Source organism: Erythrolamprus reginae, chromosome 3 (genome assembly GCF_031021105.1).
Source record: "Erythrolamprus reginae isolate rEryReg1 chromosome 3, rEryReg1.hap1, whole genome shotgun sequence".
NCBI lineage: Eukaryota > Metazoa > Chordata > Lepidosauria > Squamata > Dipsadidae > Erythrolamprus > Erythrolamprus reginae.
In genome coordinates, this window is record NC_091952.1 from 63,032,110 (window position 1) to 63,045,338 (window position 13,229).

General features: G+C 39.2%; 1 protein-coding gene across 2 annotated transcripts in view; it reads left to right on the forward strand.

Annotated features, from left to right (window-relative positions):
- The first annotated feature begins 1,285 nt into the window (after positions 1 to 1,285).
- Positions 1,286 to 13,229, forward strand: part of TRAF3IP3 (TRAF3 interacting protein 3) — a 32,212-nt gene continuing 20,268 nt past the window's right edge. Inside the window, exons 1-4 of one of the 2 annotated variants that reach the window (XM_070745601.1) lie at positions 1,286 to 1,413; positions 8,408 to 8,797; positions 10,488 to 10,877; positions 11,479 to 11,578. In XM_070745601.1, coding sequence (XP_070601702.1) covers positions 8,450 to 8,797; positions 10,488 to 10,877; positions 11,479 to 11,578 — 838 coding nt within the window. In that variant the 5' untranslated portion in view covers positions 1,286 to 1,413; positions 8,408 to 8,449. The remainder of the gene's footprint in view (positions 1,414 to 8,407; positions 8,798 to 10,487; positions 10,878 to 11,478; positions 11,579 to 13,229) is intronic. The other variant, XR_011558560.1, reaches the window with a different exon arrangement.

Genomic DNA, 13,229 nt, shown 5'->3' on the forward strand with positions numbered 1-13,229 from the left:
AAATGCTCTGTCCTCCACATCGGCAAAAAGAATCCAAACTTCATATATAAACTGAATAAACAAATTCTCAAAGCCAACCCACACTCAGTAAAAGACCTTGGAATACTATTATCAAATGACCTAAGTGCTAAAACCCACTGCAACAATATCGCCAAAAAGGCTTCTAGAGTTGTTAACCTGATCCTACGTAGCTTCTGCTCCGGCAATCTCACACTACTCACAAGAGCCTACAAAACATTCGCCAGACCCATCCTTGAATACAGCTCATCTGTCTGGAATCCATACCACATCTCGGACATCAACACCCTTGAAAACGTCCAAAGATATTTCACCAGAAGAGCCCTTCATTCCTCCACTCAAAACAGAATACCCTATGAAAATAGACTAACAATCCTGGGTCTAGAAAGCTTAGAACTACGGTGCCTAAAACACGATTTAAGTATTGCCCACAACATCATATGCTGCAACATCCTACCAGTCAATGACTACTTCAGCTTCAACCGCAACAATACAAGAGCACGCAACAGATTTAAACTTAATATTAACCGCTCCAAACTTGACTGTAAAAAATATGACTTTAACAGTCGAGTTGTCGAAACATGGAACTCATTACCGGACTCAATAGTGTCAACCCCTAACCCCCAACATTTCTCCCTTAGACTATCCACGATTGACCTCTCCAGGTTCCTAAGAGGTCAGTAAGGGGCATACATAAGCGCACTAGTGTGCCTTTCGTCCCCTGTCCAATTGTCTTTCCTTTATCTGATATATCATATATATTTTCTTCCTTTCATATATCTTCTCCTCTATTTTTACATATTATCTTTATATATATTACTTCATGTCTATTCTCTTCCATATGTATTGTGTACTGGACAAATGAATAAAAAAATAAAAATGATTGTGAGGCAAGAGCTCAAGGTACCAAGCTGATAACTGCAGCAAAAAGTTGTTGCTGTAATGGAGATATGGGCTGCAGAAATGTGGATAGCCAGGAGATGGCAGTGAAGAAATATCATCACTGGGTTTTCTAGGAGGTTTTAGCAACTCAGATGTGGATGTTTTACCCAATGTTAAAAGAAATGTAGATCTGTTTGCAAAAAAAAGGGGGGGGAAGAGGGAAAAGAAACCAAATTACTACAAAACTGCTTATAGAAAGCTACAATTCCTTATTGTTTCAGATCAAGGTGTGTGTGTATGTCTCGCTGTGTGTGTGTGTGTGTGTGTGTATGAGAGAGAGAGAGAGAGAGAATGAGCACATGGGTGCAATACCAGTCCTGAGCTCAGAGCATTTCCATTTTTTTGAAAAAGGAACGAATTCTTGTTGCTTCTACAGCGAGTTAGCAGTGGAATACTAAAGTAATGCTTTGGATCTTGATGAACTTCAATCAGGACTACCATTGAGAAGCAAAGGTAAGGACTTCTCAGTAATGACCTCGGTTTTAATTTCTAAGTTAAGAGAGAGCAAGCATATTAGTTTTAAAACAGATCAGATTCTGGCATTCGCCTGCAACAATGCCCATACAAAAAGATAAAGGGCATTTGTGCTCATTAGAGAAAAACTTATTGGTCTCGAAAGGAAGAAACCCCATAATCTGATAATTAAACCTCAAAAGTTTGTCCAGGTTAATTAAATACTGTAACTGGAGTAATATATCTCCTCTTCATTGCTGAGAATTACTTAAAGGAAGGGCTTTTCAATTAGTTGCGCTATAAAGATATTGAAAGCATGGCATCTGAACAAGGTAAGCTGTTATTGCGTGCTCTGAGAAAAGGGCCAGTTAATTCATTTTTGGGGTTTCCAAATCATTCAAATGTCAGATGCACACATAAAATACTTTGAAAACTATCTTTTAATTTTTTTTTTAATGAAAAATTAATAAACTATTTAAATTTGTCTTAACTATAGACTCTGCAGATCAATTTTGTATAAACAAAACAAATTTTTATTATTATTACAAATGCCACAGTTAAAATCTAGATACTTTCCCATTCTAGCCTAAAATTTAATGCAAAACTGTATTTTCAAATCGGCAAAATGGGGGGAAATAAATAGAACAGTAATGGCAATTCTTCTTTTTCAACAAGAACAAAATACCTAAGATACAAGGCCTTGTGAAAGAAGCATTCCATGATATTTTCCATCTGGGATAATTCTGTTGCTATTTAAATCCCAGAATGCTATCTGCAATGGTGGCAAAATATCAAGTCTAGTGACATCTTTTCCAACTAATTGATTTTATTAAAAGCTATATACTGTATTTTTCTTTAATTTTCTTGCATTTAAATTTCTTGGTCATAAAAAGTGGTGCCATATTTCTTCAGATTTAGTATCATGGTCTAGCAATAGCTTCTTGGGTGGATATATTAGTGTATGCCACTTATACAAAATAGGGGTGGGGAAAATTAATAACCTAAATACAATATAATATTGAAACTAAGAAATTAAATATTAATTAATTTCTGCCCCAATTGCTTCTTTAGTAATATGAAATAGGAAATGAATTCCTACAGGATTAAAAATGACACATCACAAACAATCATAATAATTCTAAGCAATTAACTAAATATGAGTAGCTTATTTAACTTTTTCCAAACATCAATAATTTTAACCCAGATGAAAAAGTACACTGCCACAGTAAACTGGAGGTAGTTTAAAAATAAAAAAGCTTTCAAGTATTATCTAGAAATCAATTTAAAATATTTTTTCCAAAATATTATAATAAAAGAAAAATAATGCATCCTGGGGGCATAGGTTTTTATTTCCTGCACTAAACGTATTGTTTAATACAACAAGGAATTAGGTACAGTATGTTGGTTATGAGTGAAATAAAGAATTGTAACTAACATTTTCTACAGCTTATAACATAAACCACACTAAAGATAATTGTGAAAGACAATAAGTCCTAATCAAACAAAGGGAATGAGGGTGGAAACATATGCTTCTGTGCAATGGTGAAATCCCAATTTTTTTACTACCAGTTCTTTGGATGTGGTGTGTGGCCTGGTGGGCGTGGCGGGGAAGGATACTGCAAAATCCCCATTCCTTCTCCACTCCTGGGGGAAGGATATTGCAAAATCTCCATTCCCACCTCACTATTCAAAATCTCTGCTACCAGTTCTCTGAACTACTCAAAATTTATGCTACCGGTTCTCCAGAACCTGTTAGAACTGCTAGATTTCAGCCCTGCTTCTGTGTTTGAGTGTGCATTTACTTTTTCTAGCAGTTTTAACACAAAACAGAAGCATGTTTCTTTGACAGCATTTTTGGACATTTTTTTAATAGAATAGAATAGAATTTTTATTATTGGCCAAGTGTGATTGGACACACAAGGAATTTGTCTTGGTGCATATGCTCATATGTCTATCCTCTATTCTTTTGGAACCACATTCAATGTGGTCTTTTAGCAGATAAGGTAACTGATATGTTTCCTTTTTAGATATCTATACCCAAATGTATACTTTTGCTAATATGGCATTGCAGTGGCAAACTGAAAATTAGGGAATGGTGTAAGAGGGAAACAGTAGAATTTATATTGGTCATTTCATGGTTTCAGCCTTGATACATTTCATCCTTATCATGGGATATATAATGATGATGTTTGTCCATTGTTTTCAAAGAGAACCTTGACATCTTGGAGGAGATGTCAAGATTTACACGGGATATATAATAAGAGGCAATAGTCCTACAAGTAAAAACCGAAAAATTGAACTATGTTCACTTTTACTGAGATTATATGATAAATGCTGATGATGCTGATGCTGATGATGATGAGAGAGAGAGATGGATGGGTAGACATACACACACACAAATACACACACTTATTAAAAACAAATAAGACAGGAAGAGTGATGAAAAATATGGGAGGAATTCAAGTGGAAGAAGATAAAATAATCTAAATAACCTAAAGGGGATTGCAAAATAAAATTGCCAGAATCAGGAACCTGGTTTGACGAAAGGCAACAGAAGATTATATTTAGTCTTACAGATTTTGTAGGGCATATGTGTTCGCAACTGATAAACCCTTCGGGACATATATCTCACAGCTTCTTACATCTTTAAAAATATTTCAATTAAAAATATGCACTAATCACAAAAAACAGAACAGCTTATTCTAAAGTTAGAGGTGAAAGGCCTCTAGCCTGTAGGCCGGATGCAGATGTACAACATTGTAAATAGCTTTGTTGGGTTTGGTGACTACTGTGATGTGAAGGAGAGCAGAGAAGTGGTTTTCCTGCTCTGCAGAACTGACAGGAAGTTCTTTCTTCTTACTCAAAGTGGAATTTATATTCAAAGTAGGCAATAATGCAGCTCTGCTCTATAGATACAGTACTGAAGAAGATTGGAAACAGAGCCCCACATTTTGTAGAATGGATTTATTTATTTAGTTAGTTAGTTAGTTAGTTAGTTAGTTAGTGAGTTAGTGAGTGAGTGAGTGAGTGAGTTAGTTAGTTAGTTAGTCCAATACACAATGAGGGTTTTAGTGGGTATATATCTATATACACATAGTAAAATACATGATGAAGGTTATAGAGGAGATACTCATAGTAAAATATATCTAAGAAAGAATAGAAAAGAAGGTATAGTAATAGAACATACCAATGAAAGAATAGAAGCAGAGATATAGGAATAGAAGAAAGGTATAGGAGATATAGGAGAGCAATAGGACAGGGGACGGAAGGCACTCTAGTGCACTTGTACTCGCCCCTTACTGACCTCTTAGGAATCTGGATAAGTCAACCGTAGATAATCTAAGGGTAAAGTGTTGGGGGTTTGGGGATGACACTGTGGAGTCCGGTAATGAGTTCCACGCTTCGACAACTCGGTTACTGAAGTCATATTTTTTACAGTCAAGTTTGGAGCGGTTAATATTAAGTTTAAATCTTGTGTTGTTGTGGTTGAAGCTGAAGTAGTCGCCGACAGGCAGGACGTTGCAGCATATGATCTTGTGGGCAATACTTAGATCTTGTTTAAGGTGTCTTAGTTCTAAACTTTCTAGGCCCAGGATTGAAAGTCTAGTCTCATAGGGTATTCTATTTCGAGTGGAGGAGTGATTGTACTGTTTCAGTGTGTGAAATGGTGTCACAACATTGATTCTTCCCCTCATTGAGAAACATCAAGCAATAGTGGCAGGGAAAGAGAGACAACATAACTGGAAATATTGCAGCAAAGGGAGTTGTGGCTATTGATCTGCGGAAACTAACTTTGTGCAAGAGCCTAGAAAGCAGCCCAGAACCCAAACCACTTGGACTGAAATCAAGGCAGAAACTGTCAACCCAGAATGTTGAAGCCTCAGGACAATGCCTAGCTGGTTATAAACTGTGTTTGAAATACCCATGCATTATGTTCCATCACTACCATCCTGCTTTTTAAGGTACTATGTATGCATATATTTGCAGTAGCATGCAAAAAATGTTAATAGGCATATACTACGAATGAAGCAAATCAGATTATATTTTTCGGAATTCAGACTTTATAATACCGAACACTTACACTAGAACATTGTGCAAATGAATGAATCCAAAAGGAGAAGAAAGAAGATGGAGAGGAGTGAAGATTAACAGAATGAAACCTGTTAAAACCTATATTTAGAACCTTTTAAAATGCCTGTGGTCTTCTTAATGTTTGATGTAATCTATTCAATATAAAAGTCAAACTATATGCAACATTATTCATATTATTTATGATAGTTCTGCATCCTGTGTCCTATTTCTTTTTAAGAAATAGCTGGCTTGGGGGTTAGTGAATCATAATCAGTCGAAAATAAGAGAAGGTAAGCCAAATCATCCCCATTAAATTTCTGACTGCATGATGCTTTAGGAAAAAAAAACTTAATTTAAAAGCCAAACAGCAAATGAAGTTCACTCAACAGTTATTTCACTGGTTCCATGGAATAGTTATATTTATAATTTATAATAGTTATATAGTTATATATAGATAGTTCATTGGATTTGCAGCTGGCTGAAGTGTAGACATCAGAGAGTTGTTGTTAATGGCGAGTATTCTGAGCAGAGACAGGTTACAAGCGGTGTGCCACAAGGGTCTGTTCTGGGTCCTATTCTTTTTAATATGTTTGTGAGTGACATAGGGAAAGGTTTGGTACGGAAGGTTTGCCTATTTGCCGATGACTCTAAAGTATGCAATAGGGTTGATATTCCTGGAGGGGTCTGTAATATGGTAAATGATTTAGCTTTACTAGATAAATGGTCAAAGCAATGGAAACTGCAGTTTAATGTTTCCAAATGTAAATTAATGCACTTGGGTAAAAGGAATCCTCAATCTGAGTATTGTATTGGCAATTCTGTGTTAGCAAAAACCTCAGAAGAGAAGGATTTAGGGGTAGTGATTTCTGACAGTCTCAAACTGGGTGAGCAGTGTGGTTGGGCGGTAGGAAAAGCAAGTAGGATGCTTGGCTACATAGCTAGAGGTATAAAAAGCAGGAAGAGGGAGATTATGATTACGCTATATAGAATGCTGGTGAGACCACATTTGGAATACTGTGTTCAGTTCTGTAGACCTCACCTACAAAAAGATATTGACAAAATTGAACGAGTCCAAAGACGGGCTACAAGAATGGTGGAAGGTCTTAAGCATAAAACGTATCAGGAAAGACTTAATGAACTCAATCTGTATAGTCTGGAGGACAGAAGGAAAAGTGGGGACATGATCAAAACATTTAAATATGTTAAAGGGTTTAATAAGGTTCAGGAGGGAAGTGTTTTTAATAGGAAAGTGAACACAAGAACAAGGGGACAGAATCTGAAGTTAGTTGGGGGAAAGATGAAAAGCAACATGAGGAAATATTATTTTACTGAAAGAGTAGTAGATCCTTGGAACAAACTTCCAACAGACGTGGTTGGTAAATCCACAGTAACTGAATTTAAACATGCCTGGGATAAACGTATATCCATCCTAAGATAAAATACAGGAAATAGTATAAGGGCAGACGAGATGAACCATGGGGTCTTTTTCTGCCCTCAGTCTTCTGTTTCTATGTTTCTATACAGTATTTACACTTTTCAGTGAAGAGAAAATTATCTTCTGTAAATCACCAGCTGCATTTGAAACGCTGTTCAATTTTTAAAAGCAGTGTGAAGGAGAAAACATGTTTAATACCCACATGGAAAATGTAATCCTTTGCTTTCAAGTATATATTATGTGTTTTTGCATCTGCATTGAATTATGATTAGATAATATAAATGTTTGAATCATCAATCATTGTTCTCCACATCCATCTTTGTAGCGATTTGCTTAATTCCCCACAGGCAAAGCTTCTTCAAGACAAAGAAATCATCTTGCACACTGTCAAATCTAGATGTGAAACTTCATTTAAAAAAATGTTTCCTGGAAGGCAAAACTTGTCCATATCATATAAAACCCACTGGGATCTAATATTTGAATTCTGGAGATGGCTCGGAATCAAACACTGATTGTTCTTTATTCCTTTTTATGACTGTTCCTTCTTTTTCATCTTTTGTACATTTGTTGTTATGTTTCATCTTTTTCTTCCTTTGTGCCATTGTTCCTTTGGCTATCTTTATTATGCAGATGATGAGTTGTAGCTAAACATGTGTACCAGATGAGATCACTATGTTCCTTTGTTGTATAAATTTCGGTGTGCAGAAAAATATGCCACATATTTACTCTTTTAAATTCACTGCTGCCTTTATGTGTCATACGAGTTCTGCCCTGCATATGTTTGTTTATAGCATTAATGGACTTCTCTTTCAAAATATTTTCCAAAAAGTGCTTTTCAATACTATTTCAAATCCAATTTTCAACAATATTGTTTAAAATCCAAAACAATACACCTATCTATCTATCTATCTATCTATCTATCTATCTATCTATCTATCTATCTATCTATCTATCTATCTACTATCTATCTACCTACCTACGCACCCACCTACCAACCTACTTATCTGTCATCTATCTATCATCTATCATCTCTTTTTTAATTAAATATTTTATTAGTTTTTATAATATCAATAACAATAACAATATCATCTATCATGTCCATCTATATAGCCAACTAGTTAGCTTTCATCAACATGAAAAATCATTCAGATGATGAAGTGAGAGTGAAAAAATAAGTATTTCCAAAGATGCATTAAAAAAACAATGATTTTTAAAATGTAAACATCTTAATGACATGCTCCCTGGAAAAAGAAGCCTGAAAAAAAAGTTCTCTGAACATTTTAGTATCTGAGGAGTTTTTTTAGAGAGAGGGGAATGTTTTCAAATAGACTCAACTGTTGAGACACAGGTCTTTAACAGCAATACTTTAAATTGGACTTTGATATCTCACAGTAGTGGTAGCTATCACAAAGAAATATAGAAAATAATTTGCATGGCTTTATACAAAAGAACTCCATTGTCCTGACTGTTTTTTCTTAATTTTTCTAGGAAGTTGAGTCTCAACTATATTTGAAAAGTGTTGTTGGTAGGATGATCACTGGATTTGCCAAATCTCCTGGCCAGCAAGGCCGCCAGCATGAGAGTTATGAAGAAAAATATGAACGGCGGTGCAAGAAGCATGAAAGCCTGCTCAGAAGAAACAACAGCCCCACATGTCACCTCACAGCCAAATGCCAAAGCAAAGAAGCCAAGGAACCAGTTCTGAGCCCTCGACAAAAAGAATTCTTCCGAAGAAGGAATTTAACCACTGAAGAGCTTGGAAGGACAAAAATGATGTTGTCTCCTGGCAAGAGAGGATCTTCATTTCCTGTAAACTGTTCTGACAATCTAGGGGAAATACCACCTCAGACCTATTTGAACTATTTGTCAAATATCCAGGTAATATTTAATGATAGGAATAAAGCATCTATTAGACCATCCCAAAATAATTAGTTGGGAAATATATCTGTATATACCTTTTTTTCCTTGGATGCCAAAATTGCATGTGCCCATACCCATAATATAATGTCACCCGCAGGCTCTGCCTCCTGTGCATGCATGCACAATCCATCTTGTGCTGCTCCGCCCCTCATGCATGTGTGAATGGCCACCCCCACCCCCCCATTCACCCCATTTTGAGCCTAGCAAGCCTTCCTGAAGCCTCCGGAGGCCGGAAACAACCGGTGTCCTGACTTCTGGTATGTCTGTTTTTAGCCCTCCCAAAGCTCCGGAGGCTTTCCCAGAGCCTGTGGAGGGTAAAAACAACCTCCCTAAGCCCTCTGGAGGCCAGAAACTGCCCATTTCTGGACTTCCAGTAGGCCCAGTAGGGCAATTTTTCACCCTCCACAGGCTCCAGATGCTTTCCTGGAGCATCCAGGAGGGCGTCCTGGCCCTCTGGACGTCCTTATTTCCGGACTTCTGGGAGGCCCATTTTTCCCCCTCTCAGAGCCTCCGCACAAGCCCTATACTTTACCTGGGCATTAAAAACAGGCCGTGTAGATACTCCTGGGAGGGGTGTTGGTTCTAAACTGGCTCTGCTAATTGATGGATTAAAGCTTCTGTACAGCTGCTGTTTGGAATACTTTGTCTTCTACTTATATTCTAAAATATCAGAGTAGTAAATAAATAAGCAAAATTGCAGGCATCAAACAATGATATAAATGTGATATAAACAGGTCCATATTATAAAAAGCAGAGTGTGTAGTACACTTAAAACAAACCTGTGTTTTGAAACACTTGTTAAAATAAATTTTAATTTTATGCCAATGTAGTAGCTGTCTGGATGCTAATCCACATTACATGAACATTCTAGAGATGGAGCTTCACAAGAGAAAAGGCCTTATGCTTACCCTGTCCTCAACAAGATTCTCTTGGAAAAGGAAGCCTGGAAAAATGTTCCCTGAATATTTTAGTATCTGGGCAGTTTTTTAGAGAGAGGGGAGTGTTTTCAAATAGTTTAGTTTAGTTTAGTTTATTTAGATTTGTATGCCGCCCCTCTCCGAAGACTCGGGGCAGCTAACAACAATAAAAAACAATGTAACAAATCTAATATTAAAAAGTAATCTAAAAAACCCCAATTTAAGAGACCAATCATACCAACAAGCATACCATGTATAAATTCTATAAGCCTAGGGGGAAGGGAGAAAAAATTTTCAATTCCCCCATGCCTGACAACAGAGGTGGGTTTTAAGGAGCTTGCGAAAGGCAAGGAGGGTGGGGGCAACTCTGATATCTGGGGGGAGCTGGTTCCAGAGGGTCGGGGCCGCCACAGAGAAGGCTCTTCTCCTGGGTCCCGCCAAATGACATTGTTTAGTCGACGGGACCCGGAGAAGGCCAACTCTGTGGGACCTAACTGGTCGCTGGGATTCGTGCAGCAGAAGGCGGTCCCGGAGATATTCTGGTCCGGTGCCATGAAGGGCTTTATAGGCTCCTCAATTGTTGAGACACAGGTCTTTAACAGCAATACTTTAAATTGGACTTTGATATCTCATAATAGTGGTAGCTATCTCAAAGAAATATGGAAAATAATTTGCATGGCTTTGTACAAAAGAACTCCATTGTCCTGACTGTTTTTTCTTCATTTTTCTAGGAAGTTGAGTCTCAACTATATTTGAAAAGTGTTGTTGGTAGGATGATCACTGGATTTGCCAAATCTCCTGGCCAGCAAGGCCGCCAGCATGAGAGTTATGAAGAAAAACATGAACGGCAGTGCAACAAGCATGAAAGCCTGCTCAGAATAAACAACAGCCCCACATGTCACCTCACAGCCAAATGCCAAAGCAAAGAAGCCAAGGAACCAGTTCTGAACCCTCGACAAAAAGAATTCTTCCGAAGAAGGAATTTAACCACTGAAGAGCTTGGAAGGACAAAAATGATGTTGTCTCCTGGCAAGAGAGGATCTTCATTTCCTGTAAACTGTTCTGACAATCTAGGGGAAATACCACCTCAGACCTATTTGAACTATTTGTCAAATATCCAGGTAATATTTAATGATAGGAATAAAGCACCTATTAGACCATCCCAAAATAATTAGTTGGGAAATATATCTTTTGAATTTAGAAATTTAGATTTTCACATCTGTTGACCTGTGTTAGATTAGTCATGAGTAATGTATAGTTTTAATCTTTGTGTGTGTATACATGTGTGTGTGTGTACACAGTTCTTTTAACAGTCCCTGTGTATGTGAGTGTGTATGTTCCCGCTCTTTGTTGTCATATAAAATATTCCTAGGTTTGCAATTTACAAAATCTTGCTTAAAGTTACCAAAATTTCACAAGATTTCTTGATCTCATGAGATTTTTAGAATTTTTATTTTATTGTTTAGGAAATGATCGAAGAGTTTTTCTAAAATATTAATGTCAGGTAGCAGAAAAGCTTCAAAAACCGTTTTTCTTCTTTCTTTACTGATTTCAACACAATTTACTATTTAGCAACCATGCAATTAAACAATGCTCCTCATTAAAGTAAGAAAAATGTATCCCAACAAATTTGGAGAGTGTTATTGGAGTACTGTCTTATTTTCTCAGGAATGTAGTCAACACATGGAAATGACAAAATATTGTTCTGTTTTTATCTTTCAGCCTCATACCAAATCTATACAACATGACTTCAGTAATATTTTCCCTCTTAGCAAATCATCTCAAGCCATGCTTGTTGTGAATGTTCCCCAAAATTGTAAAAGTAAGTGAAAGTAAGAATGTATAAATCAGCATAAATACAACTTTTTTTGACTGTCCATGACTACCGGTAATTTTGATTATTTTTTTGTTGTTTTTCAGATTTTTAATTTTAAAAAAAATTGTATAGTGTATACAGTATTTTTATTGATAACTTTCCTCGATGTGTGGAGATTTTGCTTTCAGATTCCTTTAATATAGGTAACTCTTATCCTACATTCTGTGAGAAACGATACTGCTAAAAAAAAACCAAAGGAAACACTCAAATAACACATCCTAGATCTGAATGAATGAAATATTCTCATTGAATACTTTGTTATGTACAAAGTTGAATATGCACAACAGCATGTTATTGTTATTGTCAATCAGTGTTGCTTCCTAAATGGACAATTTGATTTCACAGAAGTTTGATTTACTTGGAGTTATATTGTGTTGTTTAAGTGTTCCCTTTATTTGTTTGAGCAGTGTATTTTAATCTCAAATGCATTTTTTAAAAATTTTAACTACAGTGATCCCCCGGTTATTGCGTCCCCGACCATTGCGAACAGGGTAATTTGCGATTTTTCAACCCGGAAGTCAAAATACCATCTACGCATGCGTGCCCTTTTTTTTCTATGGGCACGCATGCGTAGATGGCAACCGGGAGATCAGCTGCTGGGCGGCTTCCCTGGGTCTTCCCCCTCTTGCTGGCATCAGCGAGGAGTTTCCCCACCGCCCACGCAAACTCCTCGCTGCCGCTCGCCCGCCCTTCGCCTGCCCACGCCGTTCGCTCCCCCTCTTGCTGGCGGGAGGGCGAGAAGCCCTCCCCAGCACCCGCTCGCCCGCCCTTCGCCGCTCGCCCGCCCTTCGCCCTGGCGGAGAAATTCCAGCCCCCACCTGGTCCCGCCCGATCCTCCTCCCTGAGGCAGCTCGCCCTCCCATGGCCGCTTCCTCCACCCTCCATCGCAAGCCCTCGCCACCGCAGCCAACGCGCGCTGCGATCTTCAAGCCCGGCTCCTTTCGGCCCAGCATCCCGGGCCAAGCAGCTGCCTTCCGTGACTGAGCCTGGCTGGCCCGGAAGATCGTAGCGCGCGTTGGCTGCAGCGGCGAGCGAAGCCAAGCCGGCAGCAATGTCGCCGCCGCTGCAGCCAATGCATGCTACGATCTTCCGGGCCAGCCAGGCTCAGTCACGGAAGGCAGCCGCTTGGCCCGGGATGCTGGGCCGAGAGGAGCCGGGCTTGATCCGCTGAGCCTGGCTGGCCCGGAAGATCGTAGCGCGCGTTGGCTGCAGCGGCGGCGACATTGCTGCCGGCTTGGCTTCGCTCGCTCGCCGCTGAGGACCCGAAGATTGGGGGGCGGCGCGGCGAGCGAGCGAGCGAAGCCAAGCCGGCAGCAATGTCGCCGCCGCTGCAGCCAACGCGCGCTACGATCTTCCGGGCCAGCCAGGCTCAGTCACGGAAGGCAGCCGCTTGGCCCGGGATGCTGGGCCGAGAGGAGCCGGGCTTGATCCGCTGAGCCTGGCTGGCCCGGAAGATCGTAGCGCGCGTTGGCTGCAGCGGCGGCGACATTGCTGCCGGCTTGGCTTTGCTCGCTCGCCGCTGAGGAGCCGAAGATTGGGGGGCGGCGCGGCGAGCGAGCGAAGCCAAGCCGGCAGCAATGTCGCCGCCGCTGCAGCC